The sequence below is a fragment of the Aulostomus chinensis genome, chromosome 10, assembly GCF_037954235.1.
Source record: "Aulostomus chinensis isolate RoL2024-O1b breed Wild chromosome 10, RoL_Achi_v1.0, whole genome shotgun sequence".
Classification (NCBI taxonomy): domain Eukaryota; kingdom Metazoa; phylum Chordata; class Actinopteri; order Syngnathiformes; family Aulostomidae; genus Aulostomus; species Aulostomus chinensis.
The window spans coordinates 20,465,864-20,490,750 of NC_141329.1; the positions used below are offsets into that span (position 1 = coordinate 20,465,864).

The following is a 24,887-nucleotide window of genomic DNA, read 5'->3' on the forward strand; positions in this document are numbered from 1 at the left end:
CTTTGAAGTCTATTCTCTGGCTCACTGGAAGCCAGTGTAAAGTCTTCAAAACTGGTGTGATGTGTTCTGTTCTTTTGGTACGAGTTAGAACCCTAGCAGCAGCATTTTGGATCAATTGTAGCTGCTTAATGCTCTTTTTAGGAAGGCCTGTTGGCAGACCATTACAGTAGTCCAATCTGCTGGATATAAACGCATGGATGAGCATCTCTTGGTGTTTTTGGGTGATAAAACATTTAATTCTAATTATTTTTTTGAGGTGATAAAAAGCAGTTTTGGTGACTGCTTTGATGTGGCTGTCAAAGGTCAGATCTGAGTCTATTACAACACCAAGGTTATGGACTTGGTTTGTTGTATTCAGGGCCCATGTCTCAAGATACTCTGCGATGGTGGTCCTTTATCTTTATTTCCAAAAAGAATAATCTCTGTTTTATCCTGGGTAAATTGAAGGAAATTGTGGCTCATCCAATTTTTAATTCGCTCCAAACACTTATATAGTGACTCAGCTGAACTTAATTCCCCTGGCGACAAAGATACATAAAACTGTGTCTCGTCAGCATAGCTGTGGTAGTCAATATTGAACTGCTTTATAATCTGACTCAAAGGCAACATGTACAAATTGAACAGAAGGGGGCCTAATATGGACCCCTGGGGGACGCCACTAGTCATTGCCAGTTCTTCAGATTCATAGATGCCGATTGTAACATGATATATCCTGTCTTTTAAGTAATATCTGAACCACTTGAGGACCGTTCCTGAGAGTCCAATCCAGTTTTCTAACCTGTGCAGCAGGATTCCATGATCAACAGTGTCAAACGCAGCACTAAGATCTAATAAAACCAAAAAAGATACACGGCCGAAGTCTGTATTCAGTCTTATGTCGTTTAACACCTTAACCAAGGCCGTTTCAGTGCTGTGGTGAGGTCAGAAACCTGATTGAAATTTGTCCAGAACGCCTACCCTGTCCAGAAAGTCATTCAGCTGATTAAATACAACTTTCCCAATGATCTTGGCTAGAAAAGGGAGGTTTGAGACTGGTCTGTAATTATTCAGAATTAAGGCATCTTGGTTTCTCTTTTTTAGAAGCGGTTTCACAGCAGCTCTTTTTAGCATATCTGGAAAGACACCTGATGACAGTGAATTGTTTACTATTTGCAGTAAATCAGCTTCCACTGAGGGAAGAGCAGTTTTTAGAAAGTCAGATGGCATTACGTCCAGAGTGCATGTTGTTGATCTTAAATGACTGACAGTGTCTTCCAATAATAAAACTCGAATTAAACTCTGACAAAACAGCTGAAGGATTAGGTCTAGTAGACAAGAAAACCTCTGTGTTCAACTGTGTGGCATTGATGTTATGTGTAATGGTTTTGATTTTGTCAGAGAAAAAGTTAACAAATTCATTGCATTTCTCTATGGAGAGAAATTCTGGGTTTATTTGTTGAGGGGGGTTTGTAAGTTTATCAACCACAGCAGAGTTCGTGGGTTGTTGACATTGGTGCTAATAAACTCAGACAAGTGCTGCTGTTGGGCGTTGCAGAGCACACTGTTGTACTCTTGTAACATGTGTCTGTACAGCTCATAATGAACATGGAGCTTGGTTTTCCTCCATATCTGTTCAGCCTTTCTACATTCTTGTTTCATGTTGTATGTAAGTGCTATACAATCATTTACAATCTTGGTTTCCTGGGGCGGGGGGCACTTTGATGGGAAGCCCACCTTGCACATCATCTGCCTTTGGTAAACCACCACTCACAGGCCTCTTAACAATTATATAATTAATTCATTAAACTGGAATTTTGTCATATTTTTTATCAGCATGGAGTGGCGGTAAACTGTTTATTTTATGTTCTATAGAGAGTATACAAATATATAAATATATGTGTGTGTGTGTGTGTGTGTGTGTGTATAAAATTCCTTGAGAATTTTTTTTATACCCACAATAAATGAGAAACACTTAAAGATCACTCAGGGGAGGACATGTGTGCACATCCTTAGACTTCTCATGTAAGGTCTGGATGAAAAGGCAATGATGGTAATAACATAAACACAACCGTAACATACACACTCCTTTTTCATCTTTAATTTATCGCAAGGTTTGTGAACTTGTGGATTTTGTGAGTCTGGGGAATAGTGCAGCTCAGAAACACATATAAAAAAGAAGTACATTTTTTTGGTTTGAAGTGCAATACCTGATGATCAGAGAAACACATGCAACCAATTTTTAATGATTCAAAGTCATTTATTATTCCTTTTGCCATACCGTAACAGGATTTTTGGACACTGAGTTATTTAGCACCACTAAAATTCAGTTCTGACTTTCTCTTAGTCAACATGCAGTGCTGACAGTATGACCCAAATAGAGCAACCACCCTTCCTCATCAGTGAAGCCTCACAAGGCCCTGTGGGGATTAAATGCTGCACCTTTGATATAAGAGTTGCATCCTTATGACTCTTAAAAAATGCAGAGCAAACATGTTCGAGGCGAGAGCCGTGCTCTTGTCTCTTCTTTTCTTCGATGCAGCTGTGGGCTGTGAACGCTTTGGCAGGTTTAACATGCCAAGTCTTTTAAAGCAGGGAGATATAATGATTGGGGGGATTTTCCCAGTTTTCAATAAAGAAATAAGTAGCACTTACACATTCGAGAGGGAACCTCTAGGAGTGAAGTGCGTGGGGTAAGTTGAAATAGGTCTGATTTTTACATCCAGCACGCTGCTGTCTCTGTTATTTTACAATCACTCAAACCTTTACAGATTTGACCTGCGAGTTTTTCGATGGACACAAGTGATGATATTTGCAATCGAAGAAATCAACAAAGATTCTACGCTGCTGCCAAACATTTTGCTCGGTTACAGGATCCTTGACTCTTGTGCGTCTCCCACTAACACTTTACGTGCTGCACTATCGCTGGCTAGTGGACCAGAGGACGCGGCGCCTTGTCCTTCAGCAATATCTGCCCTCATTGCTGAGTCTGGATCCTCTCAGTCTTTAGCTGTGGCTGGAACACTTGGACCATTTCAAGTACCAGTTGTAAGAGATTAGCCTGTTTTTATTATCATGGTTGTTGTGTAATATTTGATGATTTTTGTCAAGCATTTATTTTAGTGGTGTTTTTTTTCCTCTTTTTTTCTTACAGGTGAGTTACTTCTCAACATGTGCCTGCTTAAGTGACAGAACTAAATATCCTACATTTTTTCGGACAATTCCCAGCGACTATTTCCAGGCTAAAGCTTTGGCAGCACTGGTCAAACGTTTTGGTTGGCAGTGGATTGGTGCCATACAGTCAGATAACGACTACGGTCGGAATGGCATCCTTGCTTTTACAGAAGAGGTTAAAAAGCTCGGGGTGTGTGTTGCATTTGTTGGGACAATTCTAAGGACATACTCAACAGATAAAATTCAAAATGTTGTGGAAATGATCAAGCAGTCCACTGTCAAAGTCATTCTTGCTTTCGTTCCTGAGGGTGACTTTTATCCTTTGATGAAAGAAGTGGTGAAACAGGATATCACAGGAATTCAGTGGATTGCCAGCGAGGCCTGGATAACAGCTGCGCGACCCTCCACGCCGGAAATCTACCGAGCGTTTGGTGGAGCCCTGGGATTTGTGGTGCAGAAGATGGCTATTCCAAATCTTAAACCATTCCTTACAGGCATTAACCCCTACATCGATCCAGGTGAAGAGTTTGTGAGGGATTTCTGGGAGATTATGGTGGGCTGTAAACGTGTTTCACCCGCTGAACACACAGACACTGAAGCAAGAACTAAAATGTGCATTGGCAATGAGACATTAATGAATTCCCAGCATGTGTTCTTTAATATCACTCAGCTCAGAGTTTCTTACAATGTGTATAAGGCAGTTTATGCCGTTGCCCATGCTCTCCACCGTCTGGTATTCTGCCAACCTGTCGGAGAGAAACCAGTGCAGCCATGTTTGAACGTATCAGAAATTGAGCCAAAACAGGTGAGAAATAATGCAAGTGATTACTGTTGTGATATGAGCTAAAATAATCAGTTGTTTTCTTTTCAAAGGTGTCTGACCAACTACAAAAGGTCAATTTTTGGAATCAGTTTGGGGACAACGTGTTCTTTGATGAGAACGGCGACCCTCCTGCGTCTTATGACATCATCAACTGGCAGCTGAGAGACGGGAGAGTGCAGCATGTGACTGTGGGTCATTTTGGCTCTGCTGCTAACGGCAGCTATGAGCTTCAGATCCAGGAGGAAGAGATAGTGTGGAGGACAGAAAAAATGGTGACTAATGTTTTCATCCACCAACATCTCTTATGAACTTTCAATAAACTTTTGGGTTTTTTTTTGTGTCTCTCTAATTACATTTCATGAAGTTTTGTTTTTAAATGAATTTTTCAGGTTCCAATATCAGTGTGTGCTAATGCTTGTCCAGTAGGAACAAGGAAAGCTCAAATTAAGGGGAAACCAACCTGCTGTTTTGACTGCATCCCGTGTACTGAGGGAACCATAGCCAATTCAACAGGTATCTAATCCAAACAACATCATGTACAGATATGCATATGCAAAAAAACAAAATCCTCAGCAAACGTAAAATAAATGAGACTTCTAGTAACCCACCCTATTCTATATATTTTTTATAGAAAATTTTATAGAATTGAACAAGTTTAGATGCAGTTTTGCTTTTACATATGTATTTAATAGTCTCTGGATTAAAAAAAAAAAAATCCCTTTAATTTATTTCATCATTCACTGAGAATGGTAGTCTCTTCTCAGAGGCCAAAGGACAAGTGACATTCACAAAAACATTTGCAAAATTAAATACATATATAAGCAAATTTGAAATAAATAAAGAACTTTACAGCTTAGTCCATTTAAAAGATGCATTATGTACACGAAACCAGTTGGCCAACATTAGTGTATATACTTGTGATGTCGCTAGTTTTAAATGAGGGGGTGCAAGGATGTTTGGAAGCTTCAATAGTAGAACTTTTAAATTAAATGAATAACATGAATAACACATGTTCAACAGGTTCAGCAGACTGCACACCCTGTCCACAGGAGTACTGGTCCAGTGAGAGGAAAGATGAGTGTGTTCCTAAAACAGTTGAGTTCCTGTCGTATGATGAGCCAGTGGGAATCGCTGTCGCCATTGTTTCCTTGCTGGGTGCCTCTCTGTCGCTGGCCAACATGATTATTTTTATCTGCTACAGAGAAACACCTGTGATAAAAGCCAGCAACTCTGAGATGAGCTGTTTTTTGTTGTTTTCTCTGTTTTTGTGTTTTCTTTGTCCCTTAACTTTCATTGGCAAACCCACATTCTGGAGTTGCATGTTACGCCACACAGCCTTCGGAGTGACATTTGCATTTTGTATTTCCTGCGTATTGGGTAAAACTATTGTGGTTGTAACAGCTTTCAAAGCCTCGTTTCCTGGCAGCAAAACTGTGATCAAGTTTGGACCCAAGCAGCAAAGGATCATAGTTTGCTCATGCACTTTAATCCAGATTGTAATCTGTGTGTTGTGGCTAAAATTAAACCCACCCTTCCCAGACAGGGTGTTCAGATACAGCAATAAGAGGATCATTTTAGAGTGCAACACTGGCTCTGAAACTGCTTTCTACGCAGTGCTGGGGTACATAGGAATTCTGTCGTTCATTTGTCTGGTTTTGGCATTTCTAATGAGAAAGTTGCCTGATAACTTCAATGAAGCAAAATGTATCACTTTCAGCATGCTGATATTCTGCGCGGTCTGGATCACCTTCATCCCAGCGTACGTCAGCTCTCCTGGGAAGTTCACCGTAGCTGTGGAGACATTTGCAATTTTATCTTCAGCATTTGGACTCTTAATAAGCATTTTTGCACCGAAATGTTACATCATATTGCTTAGGCCAGAAAGAAATACCAAGAAGCATGTAATGGGAAAATTCTGAACAAAGGCTCATGAGTTCTTAAATTCAACAAATAAAAGAGTTGTTTCTGCTTCTTCTACTTGAGAGAAGTACGATCATATAAAATGTTCTTGCTCATGAAACAAGTTTGCATCTGTTTGATGGGTAGTTATTTAATTACGTATTAATATTGATTAGAAACTGAAATATGTAAGCTGAAGACAAATAAAAAATAATTTGTTATAATTACTTTGATCATTAAATGATGACTATTTGTACTTTTTTCAGACGTAACAACCTAGTTTTTGTGTTTCTCAACCAGTGGCCCGTGGCCCATGGGTGGGCTGTGAGCTGGCCTTCAGTGGGCTGTTACTTTCAGGTTGAAGCTTCTCCCATGCTTGTTAAAACTGAATAGCTCTGATTCAATAATAATCTTGATTACGATGCACCCAAGAAAATAAAAAACAAATAAATCAATAAACATGATCAATAATCCAGATCAGTTCCGATCGTCAGAATGAAATATCCCACGCCCCCACAATAACTCCTTTTTGATATTCCCACATTTGTACCTTCTTTTTGCTTTCTCTCTTCTTTATTAAGTCATTAACGTGTTGAGACAATCAATAGTAATAGAATATTGAGGATTCAATTGTCCCAATTCAGTACAAGGGAGCATACGCTACATTTATGTGATGTGTTCAGGCTCTTTTACTGAGGAAAACGTACACAAATTTCTGGAATGATTTTGAATAAGTATGTATGCACTCGTCTCAATCAATGCACAACTAAAAAAACATGTTTTAGATAATAATCCAGGCACAAATTTTAAAAGGAGGATAAGCTTTGAAGCAGTCTTGCTGACACATACAGAAAAAAAAGGTGTGGGATTGTAAAGTAATGAGAGTATGAACTGGATCAAAAACATACACCAAAAAAAAAAAAAAAAACACCACGTAAAAAGAAGCCACACTATCCAGTCATCGTACTAATGTATTTATTCTGCAACATAAATCTTGTGTTATTTCATACAGCTTTTTACTTAGTTAAACAATCAGATCGTTAATATTGAATTTCAAAATGGAAATTACGAGCCGTTACAATTGATGTATTTCTACACAATCGACTCATCTGGGAGGTTTTCCAGTCATGCCTTTTTTAATATTACTCTCAGGCCGCAGTAAAATGATGTAACATTTGGGAATAAAAATACACAGTAACAATCCAGAACTGGAGGCTAAAATTGCAAAAACTTCCACAGCCACAGTGAACTTCCCAGGGGAGCTTACATAAGCCGGGATAAAACAAATCCACACAGCCCAGAAGATCAGCATACTGAAGGTGATCAGTTTGGCCTCGTTGAAGGTATCAGGCAGCTTGCGTCCCAAGAAGGCCAGGAGGAGGCAGAGGAAGGCTAGAAGGCCAATATAGCTCAGAGCCAGGTAGAATCCAGGAGGCCATGACTCCTTACACTCCACAACAATCTAGTGATGACACAAACATATATTTTGACCGGTTTCTTTCTGGGATCAATAAGAAACATCACTCCAGGATTGGAGTGATGTTTCTTGTCCACATTGTCTGATGTGGACAATGTCCACATCAGAGGATTCTGAGCAACTTGACAAACAAACAAACGAATGAGATGGAGAATCCTGGAGTGATGTTTCTCCATCTCATTCGTTTGTTTGTTTGTCAAGTTGCTCAGAATCCTCTGATGTGGACATTGTCTCTTGGTTTATGTGTTTCTATCATGTGAACATAGATTGCACGGTTATATTGGCCCTCATTTATCAATCAGGAATAGACACTGCTTTAGCGCCATCTGAGTGTAGGAATAATTGTCAGACCAGACTCATGTGCAGTTTAAAAAAAACCCCAACTGGTTTTACCTTGCTGAGCGCAGCATATAAATGACCGCTGAAAAATATGCCACCTGCCACCAATCATCATTGATATCTCGAGCCCCATTTCATACTGGTTTTGAAAGCAATAGAGTGAGCTAAGAGTCTAAATGCCTGATATAAGTATACCTTCTCAGGGAGGTTGTGTATTGTGATGGCCCTGTAATTGGCATACACCCTTTGGCCCCCCTTTTTAAAGAGATGTACCCCTGCCTCGGTCTGCCACACCTTTTGGTACTACCCAAGACCTCCAAACAGTGTTGAAAAGGTTTGTCGTTCAAGACGTGCCTTTAATGCCCAGTCTTATCTTAACAGATCTCTGGGGTTTTGCCACTGTGTACCATAGCATCCTGTTGGGGGTAATGTGGCACAGGCCATGTCAATAACTTTCCCCATTAGAACACCAAGGTGTACCCAGCCTCACGCCCAAAAGCCTCTGGGATAGGCTCCAGCTCCCCGCCCCCACGACCCTTCACGGGATAAGTGGAAGAAAATGGATGGATGGGTAGCAAAATGTCCAGATTTACTAAGCCTCACCTGGGGGCACCTTCTGGTTGGCTCAATTGGCTGTGTGCAGATTAACAAAACCTCTGACTGAAATAGACTCACAGCACATTCTTCACGGACTTCCTTACTTTTCCAGTTGAGGCCTGATAGGTGGGATTCTTGAATGGGAAGGGAGGCGCACCCGAAAGCCAACCAGCATAGAGACAAATCTAGTAGGCAAATGAAGAACATTTTCTTGTTTGAAAAATAAAAACCACAATCACACAATCACCAATTCAGGTTCAAATTGATGTCTTAATTTGGCTTTTCCCACCTGAGGAGCTGTGGTGCAAAAGATCAGTGCTCTCTGTTGAGTTGGACCAAAAAGCTTCACAGCTCTGGAACGAGGTGAATTAGCTTGAAAGGCCAAAAGAACCACAATGGTCTTGACGAGGAGACAGGACAGACAGAGGACAAAGCTGATCCCGAATGCTGCCTGACGTAGACTACATGTCACCACAGTTGGCTGGCCAATGAACACCAAGCAACACAAGTAGCAAAGTATGAGTGACAGAAGAAGTAAAAAACTTATCTCTGAATTGTTGGCCTTGACGATGGGTGTGGAGCGGAAACTGTGAAAGACTGTAGTAACGGTGGTTGTCAGGACAACGCCTAGCAGTGTGAGTATCACCAGTATGATACCCATGGTCTCAAAGAAAGACAGGTACTCTTCTACCCCAGCAACACATTTAACTTTGTCTTTGTCTGACCAGTAGTACTCAGGACATTTCGTGCACTCTGTGGAACCTTTGAAGACAGAAAATAAAGACAAATACTTGATAAACATATGCAAATTCCAAAAATAAGTGATGTGCTATGGTTAACCCAAGCTGAGATCCATTCTAATGGTTAAATGATATACCAGTGATGATATCTGAAAAAGACAAACATAGCTACCTGTCTGATTACTGATTTCTCCTTCAGCACAGGGCAAACAGTCAAAGCAGCAGTGTGGTTGTCCTGGACGTCTGGCCTGTCTGCTGCCGGGGGGACATGGTGCACTACACTGGGAAACAGGCACCTGAAGAAAAGGATTGGAGACCAATGTTTACCTTGACTACATAATGTTTAGTGTAATAAATCCATCAATCAATTGTCGATTGCTTATCTGACACTGGGTCCTGGGGTAAGAACTCCCCAAACTTTCCTTTCCCTGGTCACATTAACCTTTTCCGACAGGGCACAGTTTCTAAATGACTAAGGCCATCATCTTAAGAAGACGACAATATACAAGCTAAGATTTGTAGTATACATACAGTACAGTATGGCTTACCTGCAGTTGTCCTGCTGTCCAAACAGTGCTGCTTTTCTCCATCTGTAACTGTTGTCCTGGAGGAGATGCACCATCGTAGCTTCCTACTTTGACAAATCTAAACGCAGATTGAGTTATCTTGACACATACACTTATGCAAAACATTCAAATGAACAAACGTGTCACAATATTTCCCCTTGCAATATTAGCACTTCAGTATTCACAATATACCTTAGCCAAAAGATCTGAATTGCATAAAATTTGCACTTAATTCACCTAATTTCTTCATTGCTGTCCTTCTGCCAGTTAATGATGTCATAGTAAGCAACAGGCTCTCCATTGGAGTCAAAGTACACTTTATCTTGAAACTGGGTGGTGAAATTCACCATCTTCAGATGGTGCAGTAACTGAATGAGAAGAAAGACAATAAAGTCAAGAAAATTGTCCAAAAAATAGCAAAAATAAAGACTCAATCAGTAAAATATCAAATGTTTGCATTTTTTTCTACGTACCTGCTGAGGGGTGAATGAGCGATTTTTCTCACACGTTCCCTTGTCAGAGTCACAGTGTAATAACTGGTGAAGAGCGTGGGCAATTGCATACACAGCTTTGTACACATTATAGGATATTCTGACTTGAGATACGTCAGTGTAACTATTGTTGATTGACCTGAGATCTTCTGAACCAGTACAGAGAGGCTTTTCAGCAGCACCTTTCGCATTTTCGTGAAACGAGTAATTCAATGTGTTTTTTTCCACAACAAATGACTGAGGGTCAGTCACATTGTCATTCAGTGTGTCTCCTAGAATTTGCAGCCTGCAGCCAAACATGTCTTCCCAGAACATATTGACAAATTCCATGCCAGGTTCAGGAGAGGGGCGAACATTCACTAAGAACTCTTTTAGACCCGGTATCTGGACTGCAGGGAAGGACAAGCCCAGTGTTCCCAGTAGGAGAGGCTGGAAGAAGGCTGAGGTGAGCAGGCTGGGAGTCACCCAGGCTTCGCTGGCTAGCCACTGTATTCCTGACACATTCCTCCGAGTCAGCTTGAAAATGAAGCATACAGCTGTCAGATTATCATGGGCTGGTGATAAATGATCATATAAGCATTCTTTTTACACCACCATCACGTCTGGATGCATTAACCCAGATGACGCAATCTCACCTCTGAGAATAACTCTAAGAGCTGCACTTCTGCAGCAAAGACCACCACTACATGTGCCGTTGAACTCTGCAGCCTGTCTGCCATTTCTTGTATTTCAGCTGCAGTGGGTGACTGAGGGATAGTCAGATGGAACGCCACACACCCGCCGTGTTGACTGAACTGATCGGAGAATGCCTGAATACCGTAGCGACTGTAGTCATCCTAAAACACATATCATGCATGTTTATGTTATACATGTCTTTTCTTTGCAATAGAAAATGTCCTCATCTCACCGTGGTTCCTAATACGCCCACCCAGCTCCAGCCATGGAAGAGGACCAACTGTACAAGACCTCTGACTTGAAAAAAATCACTTGGAACAGTTCTCAAGAAAGAGGGGTACAGTTGCTTGTCAGTAAGACAAGTGCAGGTTGCAAAATAACTCACCTAGACATGAAGTATTAACACTTTCAATAAATGCTGCTTTGTTCATATCCAAAAGAAAATAGGAGGAACATGAACACTGAGAATGATCATGTAATTCCTGTCTTACCAGCAGGATATCAAAAGGTCCCAGAGTGTGAGCCACAGCTCTGGTTGGGGAAGACGATGCAAGGCCAATCACAGCAGGGACAGGACAACCAGCCACACATGAAGGGGATGTTTCTGATTCTTTGTCATTATACATTCTATTAAGATCAAGAGTCTTTTTCTCCTTTGGTACATCAAAACCTTTTTCTGTGTCCTCCTTTTGCTCCACCTTTCTAGATGCCATTGTGGAGTGAGAGATTAAAGAGAGTGCGGCCTGCAGACTGGTGTGAACATGGTCACAGGTGTCCATGATCACGTAGCCCAGTTTAACATCAGGTAACAGGCTTGAATTACTATTAATTTCTTCCACTGCAAACACCATGGACATCATCCAGCGGAAGGCTCTGTGCTCCAACCTGGGAGAAGTTAAATGATGTTGAACACAGTCTTTGATTCATTGTGAAACAGATAAAGAAGAAAAAAAGTCACAACATTAAATAGAATGGAAAGAAACACAGAAATGCAATCACATTAAGATACATTCATTTCAGTACCACGTACTGTATGTGCATAAAGGTTTGGGTTTGCTTTTTTTTTGAGTAAAATGACCATATCTGTTATCAAAGGTTCCCTCACACTCACCCGCTGCAGGCTGTGAGCTGAGGTTTGCTTTGATAATTGAACTGCGGCTCAAGTAACCGATAATGCAGAGGAAACAACCCCCCAATCACAACATCCCCGTCAGACTGCAGCGCTGCAGGTTCCCTGTCTGCCAGTTTCACACAGTGAGGAAAACTACTCTCTTCATCCTCCACACCTGCATCCAAATTTAGTTGTTTCCTCTTTTCTGCAGACTGAGGAACATCGGGGAAAACTGGAGAGAAAAAAAGACTGAGCAAAGCCCAAAGAAAGAGCCAGAGTAAAGCCCCAACCAGGCTTCGATGCTGTTTCATTGCTGAACACATAAAGACAGAAGAGAGCTTGTTGGGGTGAATGTTTCTCCAACAAAATCTGTGACAGACTGATCGAGTCAATATAAAAGATCTGATGTTTGCTGAATTTGTTTGTCCAACACGAGTCATCGTCAGATCAACCAATCACAGTAAGAAGCAACTTTCCAGCTTCATACTTTGTTTTTCTCCGACTGGAAATGATTCAATCTCTCTGTAAATTATTGCAATCACTTATTTTTCACGTCTTTAATACAAAAAAAAAATCATTCAGTCAACTAAACAGAAGAATTAGAACTAAGAAGTACAACTGCAACATTATGTAAATGATTGTAGTAATCACAACCGCCTTGCAAAACAATTAGGAATAAACATGCAATTAAAAAAAATCTAATTTTACGACAAAGTTCTACACTGATTCATAAAAAAATTATATGATGAGGAAAATATAATAATTTATATATAATATTTTTTGGCTTTTTGGAAATTTTGTAAAAGAAATCCCGCCCTATTGTGTTTTTGATAGATTGAGTATATTTAAATTAGCGCCATCTGAATGTGACTTGATGTACTGTTACCACCTACTGGACATCATATCGTTAAGTTGGAGTTCACTAAAGTTCATATTCATGTTTCTTTTTAAAACACTGCACTTTCAAGTGTCAGGTTCATCGTCCCACATACACCATATTCAATTTTGTCTCAAGAATGGCCTTTTTAATAGAGAAAAATTGATTTTTTTTTCTTTTTCCATTGTTCATAAACTGAACAAGAGGTGTGAAGCAACATGTTGATGATTAAAATCTTAGTTGACAAATTATCTCTTTAAGCTGTCTTACTCATTGGGTTTTAAGGTTTTATTTTTCCAGTTTGAGTCACTTTACAATTGTATTTTGAGAGGTTCAGTATTATTATTATTGTTGTTGTTTACAATAATAATAAGTAAATAGAGCCATGTTGGAAGTGAGGTCAGGTTCATGTCAATTTATATCAATTACCATTATACAATTAACTTAAAATTGTCTTTTTTTTGTCCTTGATTTAATAGTGTGTGTGTGTATGTGTGTATGTGTGTGTGTGTGTGTGTGTGTGTGTGTGTGTGTGTGTGTGTGAAGATCCAGCAAACACTGACGTAGATGCATTAAGTGGATGAGGTTGTCCTGTGTATATAAATTAACAGAGTGTGCAAAGGTTTTGAAAACAAGAGCAGAGGCAGAACAGGAGTGTACTAATGGGGGCGTTCTTTGACACATACTTGATGGTCTTCATTTTACTTTCTTTCACACAGCCAGTCTCCTCTTCTTCTGTTTCCCCATCTTGTAAGCTACGGAGACAGTTTCATCTGAATGGGATGCACAAGGCTGGTGATGTGGTTCTGGGTGGGCTGTTTGAAGTCCATTATTCTTTTGAATACCCTGAACTGACATACACCTCAGAACCGAGTCAGCCCCGCTGCCGAGGGTGAGTTTCACACACAAGCATAGAAGAAACCTAAGGATTATTCTGCAGTATTAGTGGTATGAACACGATCATATACATCTGATATTATTGTATATTTTTTCTCTAACAATGTCGCATCTTCTTTTTGTAATTGTTACATTTGTTTGTGTGTGTGTGTGTGTGTGTGTGTGTGTGTGTGTGTGTTAGCTTTGATATTCTAGGGTTCAGACATGCTCAGACTATGGCATTTGCTGTTAATGAGATCAACAGAAACTCCAACCTGCTCCCCAATCTCACTCTGGGATACAGTCTGTACGACAACTGTGCTACACTTGGAATTGCATTTCGTGCTGCAATGTCACTGGCCAGTGGTCAAGAGGAGCAGATTGTTCTGGAAGAAACCTGTGTTGGTGCTCCTCCGGTTCTAGGGATCGTTGGTGATGCCTACTCTACATTTACAATTGCCATGTCGAGTGTGATAGGTTTATACAAATTGCCCATCGTAAGCTTAAAATCCTCATTTCAACTGAGAATGAATTATTTACTTACTATCTGACTGAAATATCAGCTAAAAATATTGGTATTCAACTATTTTTGAGTGGATAACCTGTAATGGCCTCTTGTGCATCGCATCTCATAGGTGAGTTACTTTTCCACCTGTCCCTGTCTGAGCAATCGGCAACGCTTCCCATCTTTCTTTCGAACAATCCCAAGTGATACTTTCCAGGTAAACGGCAACAACACAAGAACTTTAACATAATTTGAGCTGCACTGTGCACTAATTCATAAGAACTATACCAATGTAATTCTATTCATCTGCTTAAAGACTTTTTGCATGTGTGTGTGTGTGTGTGTGTATTTTCTACATTTTGATGCAGATTACGCAGCTGAACATGAGAAATTATTTCCTCGTAATAACTGATTTTTTTTTTTTTTTTTTTTTAAATCATTGCCATTTATTCAGGTGCAGGCCATGATTCAAATTCTGAAATACTTTGGCTGGACATGGGTGGGCCTTCTGGTCAGTGATGATGATTATGGACTGAATGTTGCTCGATCCCTCCAGTCCGACCTGGCTCAGTCTGGCGGAGGCTGCCTTGCGTATTCCATGGTTTTACCCTGGGGCAATGACTCAGCTGCCATTCAGAGAATCGTGGATTTGATAAAAAGATCCACAGCTCATGTTGTCATTGTGTTTGCACATGAAAGTAACATGATTTATCTCATGGAGGAGGTAAGAATTTAAGGAAGAGATTAAAAAGATGTTTAACTTTGTTCTCGGAGTCAAGGAATTTTGTGTAATTTCTATAAATTCACAGATGTTTTATTACAATAGGCAATCGTTAAATTTTAGCTACACATGGTATTTCACTGGAGTAAAATTGTACAACAAAATATACAAATGACAAATTTATAAGTTTAGGACATGGTCTACGAACAAATCTGATAGATTTCAATGTATAGGTGATCAGGCAGAATGTGACAGGCCGCCAGTGGATTGCCAGTGAGGCCTGGATAGCGTCCGCTCTGCTCCAGACCCCACGCCTCAGGCCGTATCTGGGAGGAACGATAGGAATCGCCATCCGTCGAGGAGAAATACCAGGCCTCCAAGACTTCCTATTAAGAATACATCCTGACCTGAATGCTAACAAAACAAATGAAAATGACATGGTGAGATGATTTTTCTTTGCCGTATTCGGAATTTTTTAAATTAATTATTTCTGTAATAAAGAAATTTTGTTCGATAGGAAAGGCAGTTTTGGGAGCACACATTCCAGTGTAAATATCCACCTCCTCCAGCAGGTTGGCTGGAGGCTGGAGGAGCACTCTGCACTGGAGATGAACAACTGGAGAACGTGGAGACTGAGTTTCTGGATGTTTCGAACCTCAGGCCTGAGTACAATGTTTACAAGGCTGTTTATGCTCTGGCACACGCCCTTGATGACATGCTGCAGTGTGTGCCAGGGAGAGGGCCTTTCAGCGGGAGCAGCTGTGCTACACTGCAAAGACTGGAGCCGTGGCAGGTGTGTTATTATCATTATTATTATTATTATAAGGGCCTGAGCCTGAAGGTATTTCAGGTGAAGACCCTATTATGTTTTTATTATTATTATTATTATTGTTGTTGATGTTGTTGTATTAATTTTTTTAATTAAGAAAACATTCACTTTTTGTCATATATCATACAAAGGTTTTATGAGAAAACATGTGTATCTCAATTTTTCTGTTGTCTTTTTCTTTTGGGACAAGATTGAACATTCACACATTCTTTTGTTTCCTCCTTCTGAATAACTGTCCATCACTTGAGGTCTGTTCTTTTTCTTTTCAACTGTCATGGCTGATTTAATTGGTATGATGTGTAGACTAAGAAATAACTCATTGTTTCCTCTCACTGTTTTGTAGCTTGTTTATTATTTGCAAAAGGTTAACTTCACCACATCTTTTGGTGATCGTGTGTCATTTGATGAGAATGGTGATGCATTACCCATCTACGACATCATGAACTGGCACTGGCTTCCTGGTGAACAAATAAAGGTCCAGAATGTGGGAGATGTCAAGAGGTCAGCCTTCAAAGGTGAAGAACTCACAATTGATGAAGACAAAATCTTCTGGAATTTTGAGTCCAAACAGGTCACCCCAGTTTTTGTAATCTCCTTTATTTTTGGCCTTGCATATGAAAGTGAACACTGGTGAAAAAAATAGCAGATTTATATTTTTTCCTCCGTACAGCCTCCCCGGTCCGTGTGCAGTGAGAGTTGTCCTCCTGGTACTCGCATGGCCAGAAAGAAGGGGGAACCTGAGTGCTGTTTCAACTGTATCCCCTGTTCTGATGGAAAAATCAGCAACAAGACAGGTTAATTTTAAATACTGCAGTTTGGTTTACTTAACATAAACATGAATCTTTATACCTTCTGTTATGTCTTAGACTCCACAGAGTGCATCAGCTGCCCTGATGATTTCTGGTCCAACCTACAGAGAGACAATTGTGTTCCCAAGAAAACAGAGTTTCTCTCCTACCATGAACCTCTGGGTATCTGTTTGACAACATCATCATTGCTGGGCACGCTTATCTCTGCTGTTGTTCTGGGGATCTTCATCTATCATCGCAGTACACCTGTGGTACGCGCAAACAATTCAGAACTGAGTTTCCTACTCTTGGCATCACTTAAACTGTGCTTCCTGTGCTCATTGCTGTTCATCAGCCGTCCCAGACTATGGACGTGCCAGCTGAGACATGCAGCATTTGGGATCAGCTTTGTGCTTTGTGTCTCATGTATTCTGGTAAAAACTATGGTGGTTCTGGCCGTGTTCAAGGCCTCCAAACCAGGAGGAGGAGCCAGTCTGAAGTGGTTTGGTGCTCTGCAGCAGAGAGGGACTGTCTTGGGTCTCACTTCTATTCAGGCAGCAATCTGCACTACATGGCTTGTATCAGCCTCACCAAGTCCTCATAAAAACACTCAATACCAAAATGACAAGATAATTTATGAGTGTGTGGTCGGGTCCACAGTTGGTTTTGCTGTGTTACTGGGTTATATTGGCTTACTGGCCATCCTCAGCTTCCTGCTGGCATTTCTAGCCAGAAACCTTCCAGACAACTTCAATGAGGCCAAATTTATCACCTTCAGTATGCTGATCTTCTGTGCTGTGTGGGTAGCCTTTGTCCCAGCTTATGTCAACTCTCCAGGGAAATATGCAGATGCAGTGGAAGTGTTTGCCATCCTGGCCTCCAGTTTTGGTCTTTTGGTGGCACTGTTTGGACCCAAATGTTACATCATCCTGCTGAGGCCAGAGAGAAACACAAAGAAAGCAATTATGGGAAGAGGAACGACAAAACCATAAGGCACCACTTGGGTACAACTCACATTCAGTGATCCAGACCGTGCCCAAGCGCATGTGTCCCCTAACATCCAGTTTGGAGGACAGCCTTATACCAATAGCATAAGATTCCCTCTGGCACCTTGAATGAGACACAGACTTATCTGAGTATGGTCACAGCCACCAGCCTTGCCACTTCGTCCCACTATTTAAGACACATTCTGAGGTATTTTGAAGCCAGAAGAGGTGTCATACCCTGCACAAATTTTCAATGCCTGCAGTCTTTGTTCATAATTTCCTTTTACTGGAATTTTTTTAAAAACACAAATATCAGTTCATAAAGACCCCATTCTCGAGCCGGGGCTCAAACCTAGAACCTTCTTACTATGAGGCGACAGTGCTAACCACTGCACCACCATGCAGCCCTATTCCTATAGTCTTTGTTCAAAATTTCCTTTTTACTGGAATGTGTATTTTTAAACAGAAATTTTAATAAATAATGTTCAAAATTAAACAGTACGATTGAAAATCGCAAAAAAAAAAAAACCAACCCAACTGTAACTGTGTAAGTTTGTGGTTGGTAATTGGTATTAAGCAAAAGCATGAATCAAAACTGAATCCAAATTATACATATGGATTTGCAGTATGAACTCTTGAGTCTGTTTTGTTGAGACCAGTAACTTAAATGGTCATTAGTTCATCTATTCATTACATCGTATTGTTCATGAAAGTCTGAACAGTGAACTTAAGGTTTCTTCGTCTTGGACCCAATTCAAAGTAGTATGGAAAGTATGGAACAAGGGCCTGTTGTTGACTGCAACTCCACAGCGTGCTATGATGTAATCCAATGGGGCAAATGGCTTCCACTAATTAAACTCACAGGTTGAAAAAAACAAAGTACAACTTTAAGACCGTGTTTCAAGCCCTCTGTGGTTTAATGATCCCAAGCATTGGAGCACACAAGGGACAACCAGCCTCTAAGGCTTTCTAATAGAAAGATGCTTTCTGATGCAAAACCTTGAGGGTGTCAGGTGAACAAATTGAAGTCAGTTAACACAAAGCCTTTGAGCCAAACTTTTCCATTGTACTATGAATGGTTGGTGGCGTCAGTATGTGTGCATAACAAATACAAATGTGACGGTGTCACACACCTGAACGTTGCTGCAGTCATCAAACCTCTTGATATCAAGAAAGACATCATTTATTCTTTCCAAAGTTAATAGAAAAGTAAAATCAGATACATTTTTAATCATAAACTCAAGAGTTGAAATGTCAAATCTTCAGCTTTTGTCATTTGCTGATGAAACAGTAATATATTGAAGTAGATTCATTTCTGCATCAAACTTTTTATGCCTATATTTCATGTTTATTCTTATGATATCATCCAAATGTTGAGGCAGGAATCAATACCATACGTTTTTAATTCTTTCACTTATTAAATGTATTCATCAAAGGATATTAATTATTAGAATTTCCATGTATAGTCTTGTTGTAGCTGAGGCAATAAAAGATCCAACTAGTAACAGTGTGATACTAATATAAACACACCAGTGGAAAAAAAAAAGCTGTTCATTTCATGCAATATGTGACACTGTGATATACATTCTTATTTACTGTATATTATGTCCAAGCCTCAGGTATAATAAGACTGATTTTTACCCCTCAGATATTTCTTGGTGTTTTTTTCTGGCTTAAACAATATTATGAAACACTTTGGAGCAAATATACACAACATTAGCCCAAAGCTAGAGGCCAGAATGGCAAATATCTCCACCGCCACTGTGAATTTTCCAGGGGAACTGACATATGCTGGGATAAAGGTGATCCAAACGGCACAGAATATCAACATGCTGAAGGTGATAAGTTTGGCCTCATTAAAACTATCAGGTAGTTTCCGGGCAAGAACAGCTAATATAAAGCAAAAAAAAGCCAGGAGGCCGATGTAGCCAAGCACAGACCAGAACCCAACAGCTGAACCTAATGCACACTCAAGAATTATTTTCTCCTTGTGTATGGTTAGGTTTTTGATTGGAAAAGGAGGGCTAAGAACCAACCAAATGCTGCATATCAAAACTTGAATAAAAGTAAAGGTCACTACAGTCATTCTTTGCTGTTGGGGTCCAAACCATTTCACAACATTACTACTTGGAAGTGTAGCTCTAAAGGCCATTAACACCACCATAGTTTTTCCAAGAACACAAGAGATGCAGAGAACGAAGGTGATGCCAAACGCTGTGTGGCGCAGCATGCAGGACCACTCAGAGGGTGGTCCCATAAACGTTAATGAACACAGGAAACATAGAGTCAGAGAGAAGAGCAGCAGGAAGCTCAGCTCTGAGTTGTTAGCTCTGACAATTGGGGACGTCCTGTGACAGTAGAACACCACTGCTGTTACAATGGCCATGCAGGCCCCACCGATGGAGAAGGCAGTCAGGATGATTCCTAGAACCTCGCTGAAGGACAGAAACTCTACCGGCTTGGGAAAACAAGAGTTTCTCTCTGTATTAGGCCAGAACTCTTTGTGGCAAGGAAAGCACTCAGGGGAATCTGGGGGGAGAAAAATCAGAATTGACTTTACAGTACAAGACCATTTATGTTCTGTCTACAAAGTCTTTTCTATGGAGTGTGCCAGTGTCCTGCGCCTTCACACCAAGGTAGTAGTTTGTACAAGCATGGTTTGTTGACAGGTTGTAATCTCCTTCCTGTATGAAACCAAGAGAGGCCAGTTTATTTATGCACCTCCTGTTTGACATGAAGTGAAATTGTCATCTTTGTTTGTTCAGTCTGAAGCCACCAGCTCTTCAGCTTCAACATTACTTTGCATTTCTGCCAGCAAAAGCAATGTCTGTGAGTACAGCTGAAATCATTAACTACCCCAACATCTTCAGTGGGTTGTTTTTGTTTTTTTTGCGTCTGGATACAAGTTTTTTCAATGATGGCTAATATACTAAGTGGCCATGCCACTGTTCTGTGTGGGTAAGCTAAGCTGGGCAAGGTTAGCATTAGCAAACATTTGTGACTGGTGTGAGAAATTAAGATGTCTTTTTGATTCTATATACAGTAACAGTTTAATCCTGCAATTCATTCCTATGCTAAATATAATATGAATTATGCCATTTTCTCCTTCTTGAGCTACTACCTTATCCAAGTGACCATGCTACCATTCCATGTGGGTAAGCTAAGCTAGCCAAGGTTAGAATTAGCAAACATTTGTAGTTCTACATGTAGTTCATATGATCCTGGTATTCATTCCTATACTAAATAACATGCATTATAGAATTTGATTTAATTATTTCTTAACATTTATGAGCCTCCACCAAGCAGTGGCATTCATCTGTTTGTTCGTTTGTTTTTCTGTGAATGGCATTATGGCAAAAACTGAGAGTGTTTTTTTACCAAACTTGGTGAAAGAGTGTATCGTGAGCCAGGGGAGAATCCATTCAATTATCTGGGAGATGAGGAATAGCATCAGATTGTGGCAAATGGAAATTACTTATTCTACATTGATGCTCTCAGTGGTTTGACCAGATCAATGTTAAATTAGGTCAGAAATGCCTGTCGAACGTGATATGTTATCTAGCACCCCCCCCCCACACACACACACACACAGACACACACACATTGGACATATTATCAGGTTTCATCCTTCTCTCACATTTCAGAACAGCCACTCACTGTGACATGCACAGAGATTAGTGTGTCCGCTCATCGCTTCTTGCAGTTGTTATTAGGGCTGGTGTGTGAACCAAACTTCGCCTCGGTGGAGGTATTTTCACTCTGAGCACTCTTTTGCTTTTACCTGTTGTGTTGCTAATCGCTCCCTCGGGGCAAAGTACACAATCATAGCAACAGATGGGTTTTCCTTTCTGCAGCACTTTACGTGTTCCTGGAGGACAGCTGTCAGTGCACACGGACACCGGAACCTGTCATTTATACAAGGACATACAGATAGGGACTTCAGTTATATTTATTCAATGTAGTAACAATGGAATACATGGAAGCCTTATCTTTGAGCCCCTTACTTGAGTGCTACTTTGCATCCAGCTGATGTTACTATTGATACGGAACTCCTCACCAAACAGCAGTGATGCATTATAAATTCCAACTGTCACCAGCTCCAAACTGCCACTGGAACTCCTCTGCCAGTTCACCAGCTCATACGTTGCCACAGGGTCGCCATTGGCATCAAACGACACATCATATCCATTTTGAGAAAAATTAACTTGCTTTAGCTGAGTAAGAACCTGATTCAAGGGAGGAAGGTAAAGAGTAAAAGTACATATGATTAATATTTCACATTTCAATTAATAACAATAGAAATTATGAATCAATACTTCCTGTCTCAATCCCGCTGACCTCTGCAGACCCCATCCTGGGGAATTTACCACACTGAGTTGTTGAATTAGTTTCCTGACACACTGCTTTGTGGATGGCATGTGCAATCGCATAGACAGCTTTATACACCATGTTGGTGATTCGGAGCTGAGACGTGTCAATATATGGACTCTGGAGGCTCCGTATATCTTCAGTTCCATCACACACACGCTCAGCTGTGGCAGCACCTGAAACACAGACAGAGGTGTTTTGGGGCCCTGCAAATGAAAGTACAAATCTCTCCCTGCTTCTATCACAAATAATTACAAACATTTTGTCATGCTCTTGTATGGTTTTCCTTGAACTGAAAACTTCAATGATATTTTAGAACAATTCTAATCTTACATTACATTTAATAGCAATGCCGAATTATACATATCGAAATGTTATATTTAAGTTTCTGCCAGTGTTCTTTAGTTTTCTCTGAAATCATTGCTCTGAATCTTTTCTTTTTTAACTGTACTTGTATTATTCCTTGTAGTATTTTTAATGAAAGCTTGTGTTTAGGTCACAGGAAACATGCGGATACAGGACTGACATAATGTATACACGAGGCAATCCAACCAAATGTACAGCCGAAACATTTACGGAATAGTTGAGTGCTGGCTTATTACAGCTTTGTAGTGCAACATATATGTCAAAACTGGACCTTTGTCTTGATACATATTTGATTACTTTCTTACTTTCAGACAAATGACAGTTGAATGCATCCTCCCAGAACTCTGTGAGCACTGGGGAGGCAGCTACTTCATCAGGAGAAAGATCTAACAGGAAGTCTCTCAGACCTGGAATGACAGACTGCTGGATGCCAAATCCAATGGCACCAGCACACAAGTCGAATCTCAGCATTTCTGGGTCTGTTATCCAGGATTCACTGCCTATCCACTGTCGAGGTGGAGAAGGCCGACGTGACAGCTCCTCCAGCAGAATTCTCATGTCTCCAGATGCCATAAATGCCACAACAACCACAGCTGTAGACCTAGAGACAGTGTTCTACATTACGTATTGGATATCACCTTAAAGCAGACCTAGGAAATTTGTGTTACAAGGACTTACAATCATTTAAGAAGTTGGGTTGTTTTTTTTTTGGGGGGGGGGGGGTTTGCCTGAGAAACAACAACACCCAAAACTAAAACAATACCTGCAGATAACATCAGCCACTCTCTGGATCCTGCTGGCTGAGTGAGTCCGATAGAAAGACTCTGAGTATTCCACACAAATGCCCTGTTTGTGAGCGGCAACCAGAAAAGAGGCCATTCCATTGTTCCCATAGTCCGAGTCTGAGTGGACAGCGCCTATCCATGTCCAGCCAAAATGTTTCACCAGTTTGGCCAGAGCATTCGCCTGGAACTGGTCACTGGGAATGGTTCGGAAGAAACTGGGGTACTGCTGCTTATTAGACAAGCAGGCACATGTGGCAAAGTGGCTCACCTGAATGAGAACAACATCGTTTCACTCTTTACTTAGGTGATCACAATATAACCATTGAGTTTGAAAAGCTTACTTGAGGAATATTAAAGGGCCCAATGACACGTGATATGCTGATAGATGGCGTAGACCCAGATTCACCAACAATCGCTATCACCTGACCAGCCTGTGAGCAATTGTTGCCAGTATAAAACACTGTTTCCAGGCTGTTTGACAGCTGGAGGGCCACATGTACAGCCACAGGCACTGATGCACAGGTGTCATGAATCTGATAGCCGAGCCTGACGCCAGGCAGCAGCTCTGTGCTGTTGTTAATCTCCTCAATGGTGAAGATCATTGCTCGGGAAAAGCGTAGTTCACGAGAGTCAACGCTGCACAGAAACATAATTTAATGTTAAAAGCGCTTCTCACCTGATCGTGACTGAACTGCAACTGTCAATAAAAATGGGGTTGAAGGAGTCAAAGTCATGCAAAATGCTAAGATGATACACAAGTGAACACAGAAGCTGAACTCAAGTTCATACACCGATTTGGCCTTTACTGACAAACACCTAGTTACTAAATGTTCACTATGTAACGGTTGTAAACACATCATAAAACATTGTATACATCTCATTTACTGGACCTCTCTAATACTAGCCACCCCGTAACGAAACACGCATGATCAGGTACAGTCACGGACAGGAAACAGCTTGACTGCATTTGTAAATAAATTAGGTGAAAAGATTCGTTCCCCAACAAGTTCAAAATGACTGAGTCATGATATTTCAAAAAAGAAATAGACCAATGAAATAAAAACAGAAGATAAGGACATAGCTGAGCACACGATGTCAGTGCATGTACTGATATGGCCTTTTCTGCAAAAAAAAAGAGATTAAGAGGTTCAATATTATATAACAGCAAACACATCATAAAACATTTCTATCCGCGCATATCCTTTCATGCCCCCGCTTCTCTCTCATACTAGCCTCTCAGGAACAGAAAACACATGATCAAGCACAGTAGTAATGGGCAGTAAAGAGATGATCTGCGTCTGTTCATGAAATAAAGTATAATTCAGGGTAGTTTTCACCTAAACGAGGGATACTATCTTGTTACCTCTGAAATAAAAGCAGAAAAATTCACAAACAATATATGACATATAGGTAAACACACAGCTTCTATTCATAATGTTTTGCCCACTAGTCTTAACTGTTCAGTATTAAATGAATGCAGTACACATAAAACATCTCTAACCACGTACATTTCCTGCTCCACTTCTCCCTCTTACTCACCTTCCTTTGCACTTTAATGGCTCAGGCATGCTGGTGTAGTTATTCTTCACAGTGTGTATGTAATAGTGTATGGAGAAAGCACCTCCGATAATGTAGTCACCTTCCATTGAGAACACAGGTAGACGAGCTGCACCCTGGAGCTGACATTTCATAGATGCAGACTTCAGGTGATTCCCAGAGTTACTGGAGGGAAGGGCAGAGGGCAGCTTCGACAAACTCAGAACCAAGTTCAGGCCAATAATGAGTGCGGAGGTCTCCATCCCTCTGCATGTGTGTTCATAAGTGTGTTTTCACTGGTTTATATAGCTTTTCAGACAAAAGTTCCCCTCCTTCGTCTACACATCAGCTTCCTAAGAGATGGCCCTACCCAGTGGGGTTT

At 40.6% G+C, this 24,887-nt stretch overlaps 4 protein-coding genes and 1 long non-coding RNA gene across 5 annotated transcripts; 2 read left to right on the top strand and 3 right to left on the bottom strand.

Moving 5' to 3' along the window:
* The first annotated feature begins 2,469 nt into the window (after positions 1-2,469).
* LOC147254812 (extracellular calcium-sensing receptor-like) lies at positions 2,470-5,892 on the top strand. The gene is made up of 6 exons (XM_086215022.1): positions 2,470-2,669; positions 2,748-3,024; positions 3,131-3,955; positions 4,024-4,245; positions 4,363-4,486; positions 4,994-5,892. Exons 1-6 carry the CDS (start codon positions 2,470-2,472, stop codon positions 5,890-5,892), a joined length of 2,547 nt encoding a protein of 848 aa, XP_086071148.1.
* A 768-nt stretch (positions 5,893-6,660) lies between these two features.
* Positions 6,661-11,617, bottom strand: olfcu1 (olfactory receptor C family, u1). Its single transcript, XM_086215217.1, has 11 exons — positions 11,428-11,617; positions 11,249-11,361; positions 10,990-11,142; positions 10,718-10,918; positions 10,065-10,511; positions 9,829-9,959; positions 9,574-9,670; positions 9,198-9,321; positions 8,575-9,047; positions 8,390-8,470; positions 6,661-7,334 (listed from the first exon to the last, which is right to left on the bottom strand). The coding sequence occupies exons 1-11, from the start codon at positions 11,615-11,617 to the stop codon at positions 6,978-6,980; spliced, it is 2,367 nt and encodes a 788-aa protein (XP_086071343.1). The 3' UTR covers positions 6,661-6,977.
* Positions 11,618-13,512: 1,895 nt separating this feature from the next.
* LOC147254814 (extracellular calcium-sensing receptor-like) lies at positions 13,513-17,456 on the top strand. The gene is made up of 9 exons (XM_086216356.1): positions 13,513-13,637; positions 13,824-14,118; positions 14,257-14,343; positions 14,581-14,850; positions 15,081-15,287; positions 15,365-15,640; positions 16,020-16,247; positions 16,347-16,470; positions 16,543-17,456. The coding sequence occupies exons 1-9, from the start codon at positions 13,528-13,530 to the stop codon at positions 17,454-17,456; spliced, it is 2,511 nt and encodes an 836-aa protein (XP_086072482.1). The 5' UTR covers positions 13,513-13,527.
* Positions 16,341-17,571, bottom strand: LOC147254815 (uncharacterized). Its single transcript, XR_015118193.1, has 4 exons — positions 17,480-17,571; positions 17,237-17,396; positions 16,526-16,731; positions 16,341-16,443 (listed from the first exon to the last, which is right to left on the bottom strand). It is a non-coding gene; the product is annotated as an uncharacterized LOC147254815 (long non-coding RNA).
* Positions 17,572-18,913: 1,342 nt separating this feature from the next.
* On the bottom strand, positions 18,914-24,768 carry LOC147254816 (extracellular calcium-sensing receptor-like). Its single transcript, XM_086215023.1, has 8 exons — positions 24,509-24,768; positions 23,311-23,605; positions 22,948-23,237; positions 22,490-22,785; positions 21,789-21,982; positions 21,455-21,676; positions 21,232-21,355; positions 18,914-19,979 (listed from the first exon to the last, which is right to left on the bottom strand). The coding sequence occupies exons 1-8, from the start codon at positions 24,766-24,768 to the stop codon at positions 19,066-19,068; spliced, it is 2,595 nt and encodes an 864-aa protein (XP_086071149.1). The 3' UTR covers positions 18,914-19,065.
* Positions 24,769-24,887: the final 119 nt, after the last annotated feature.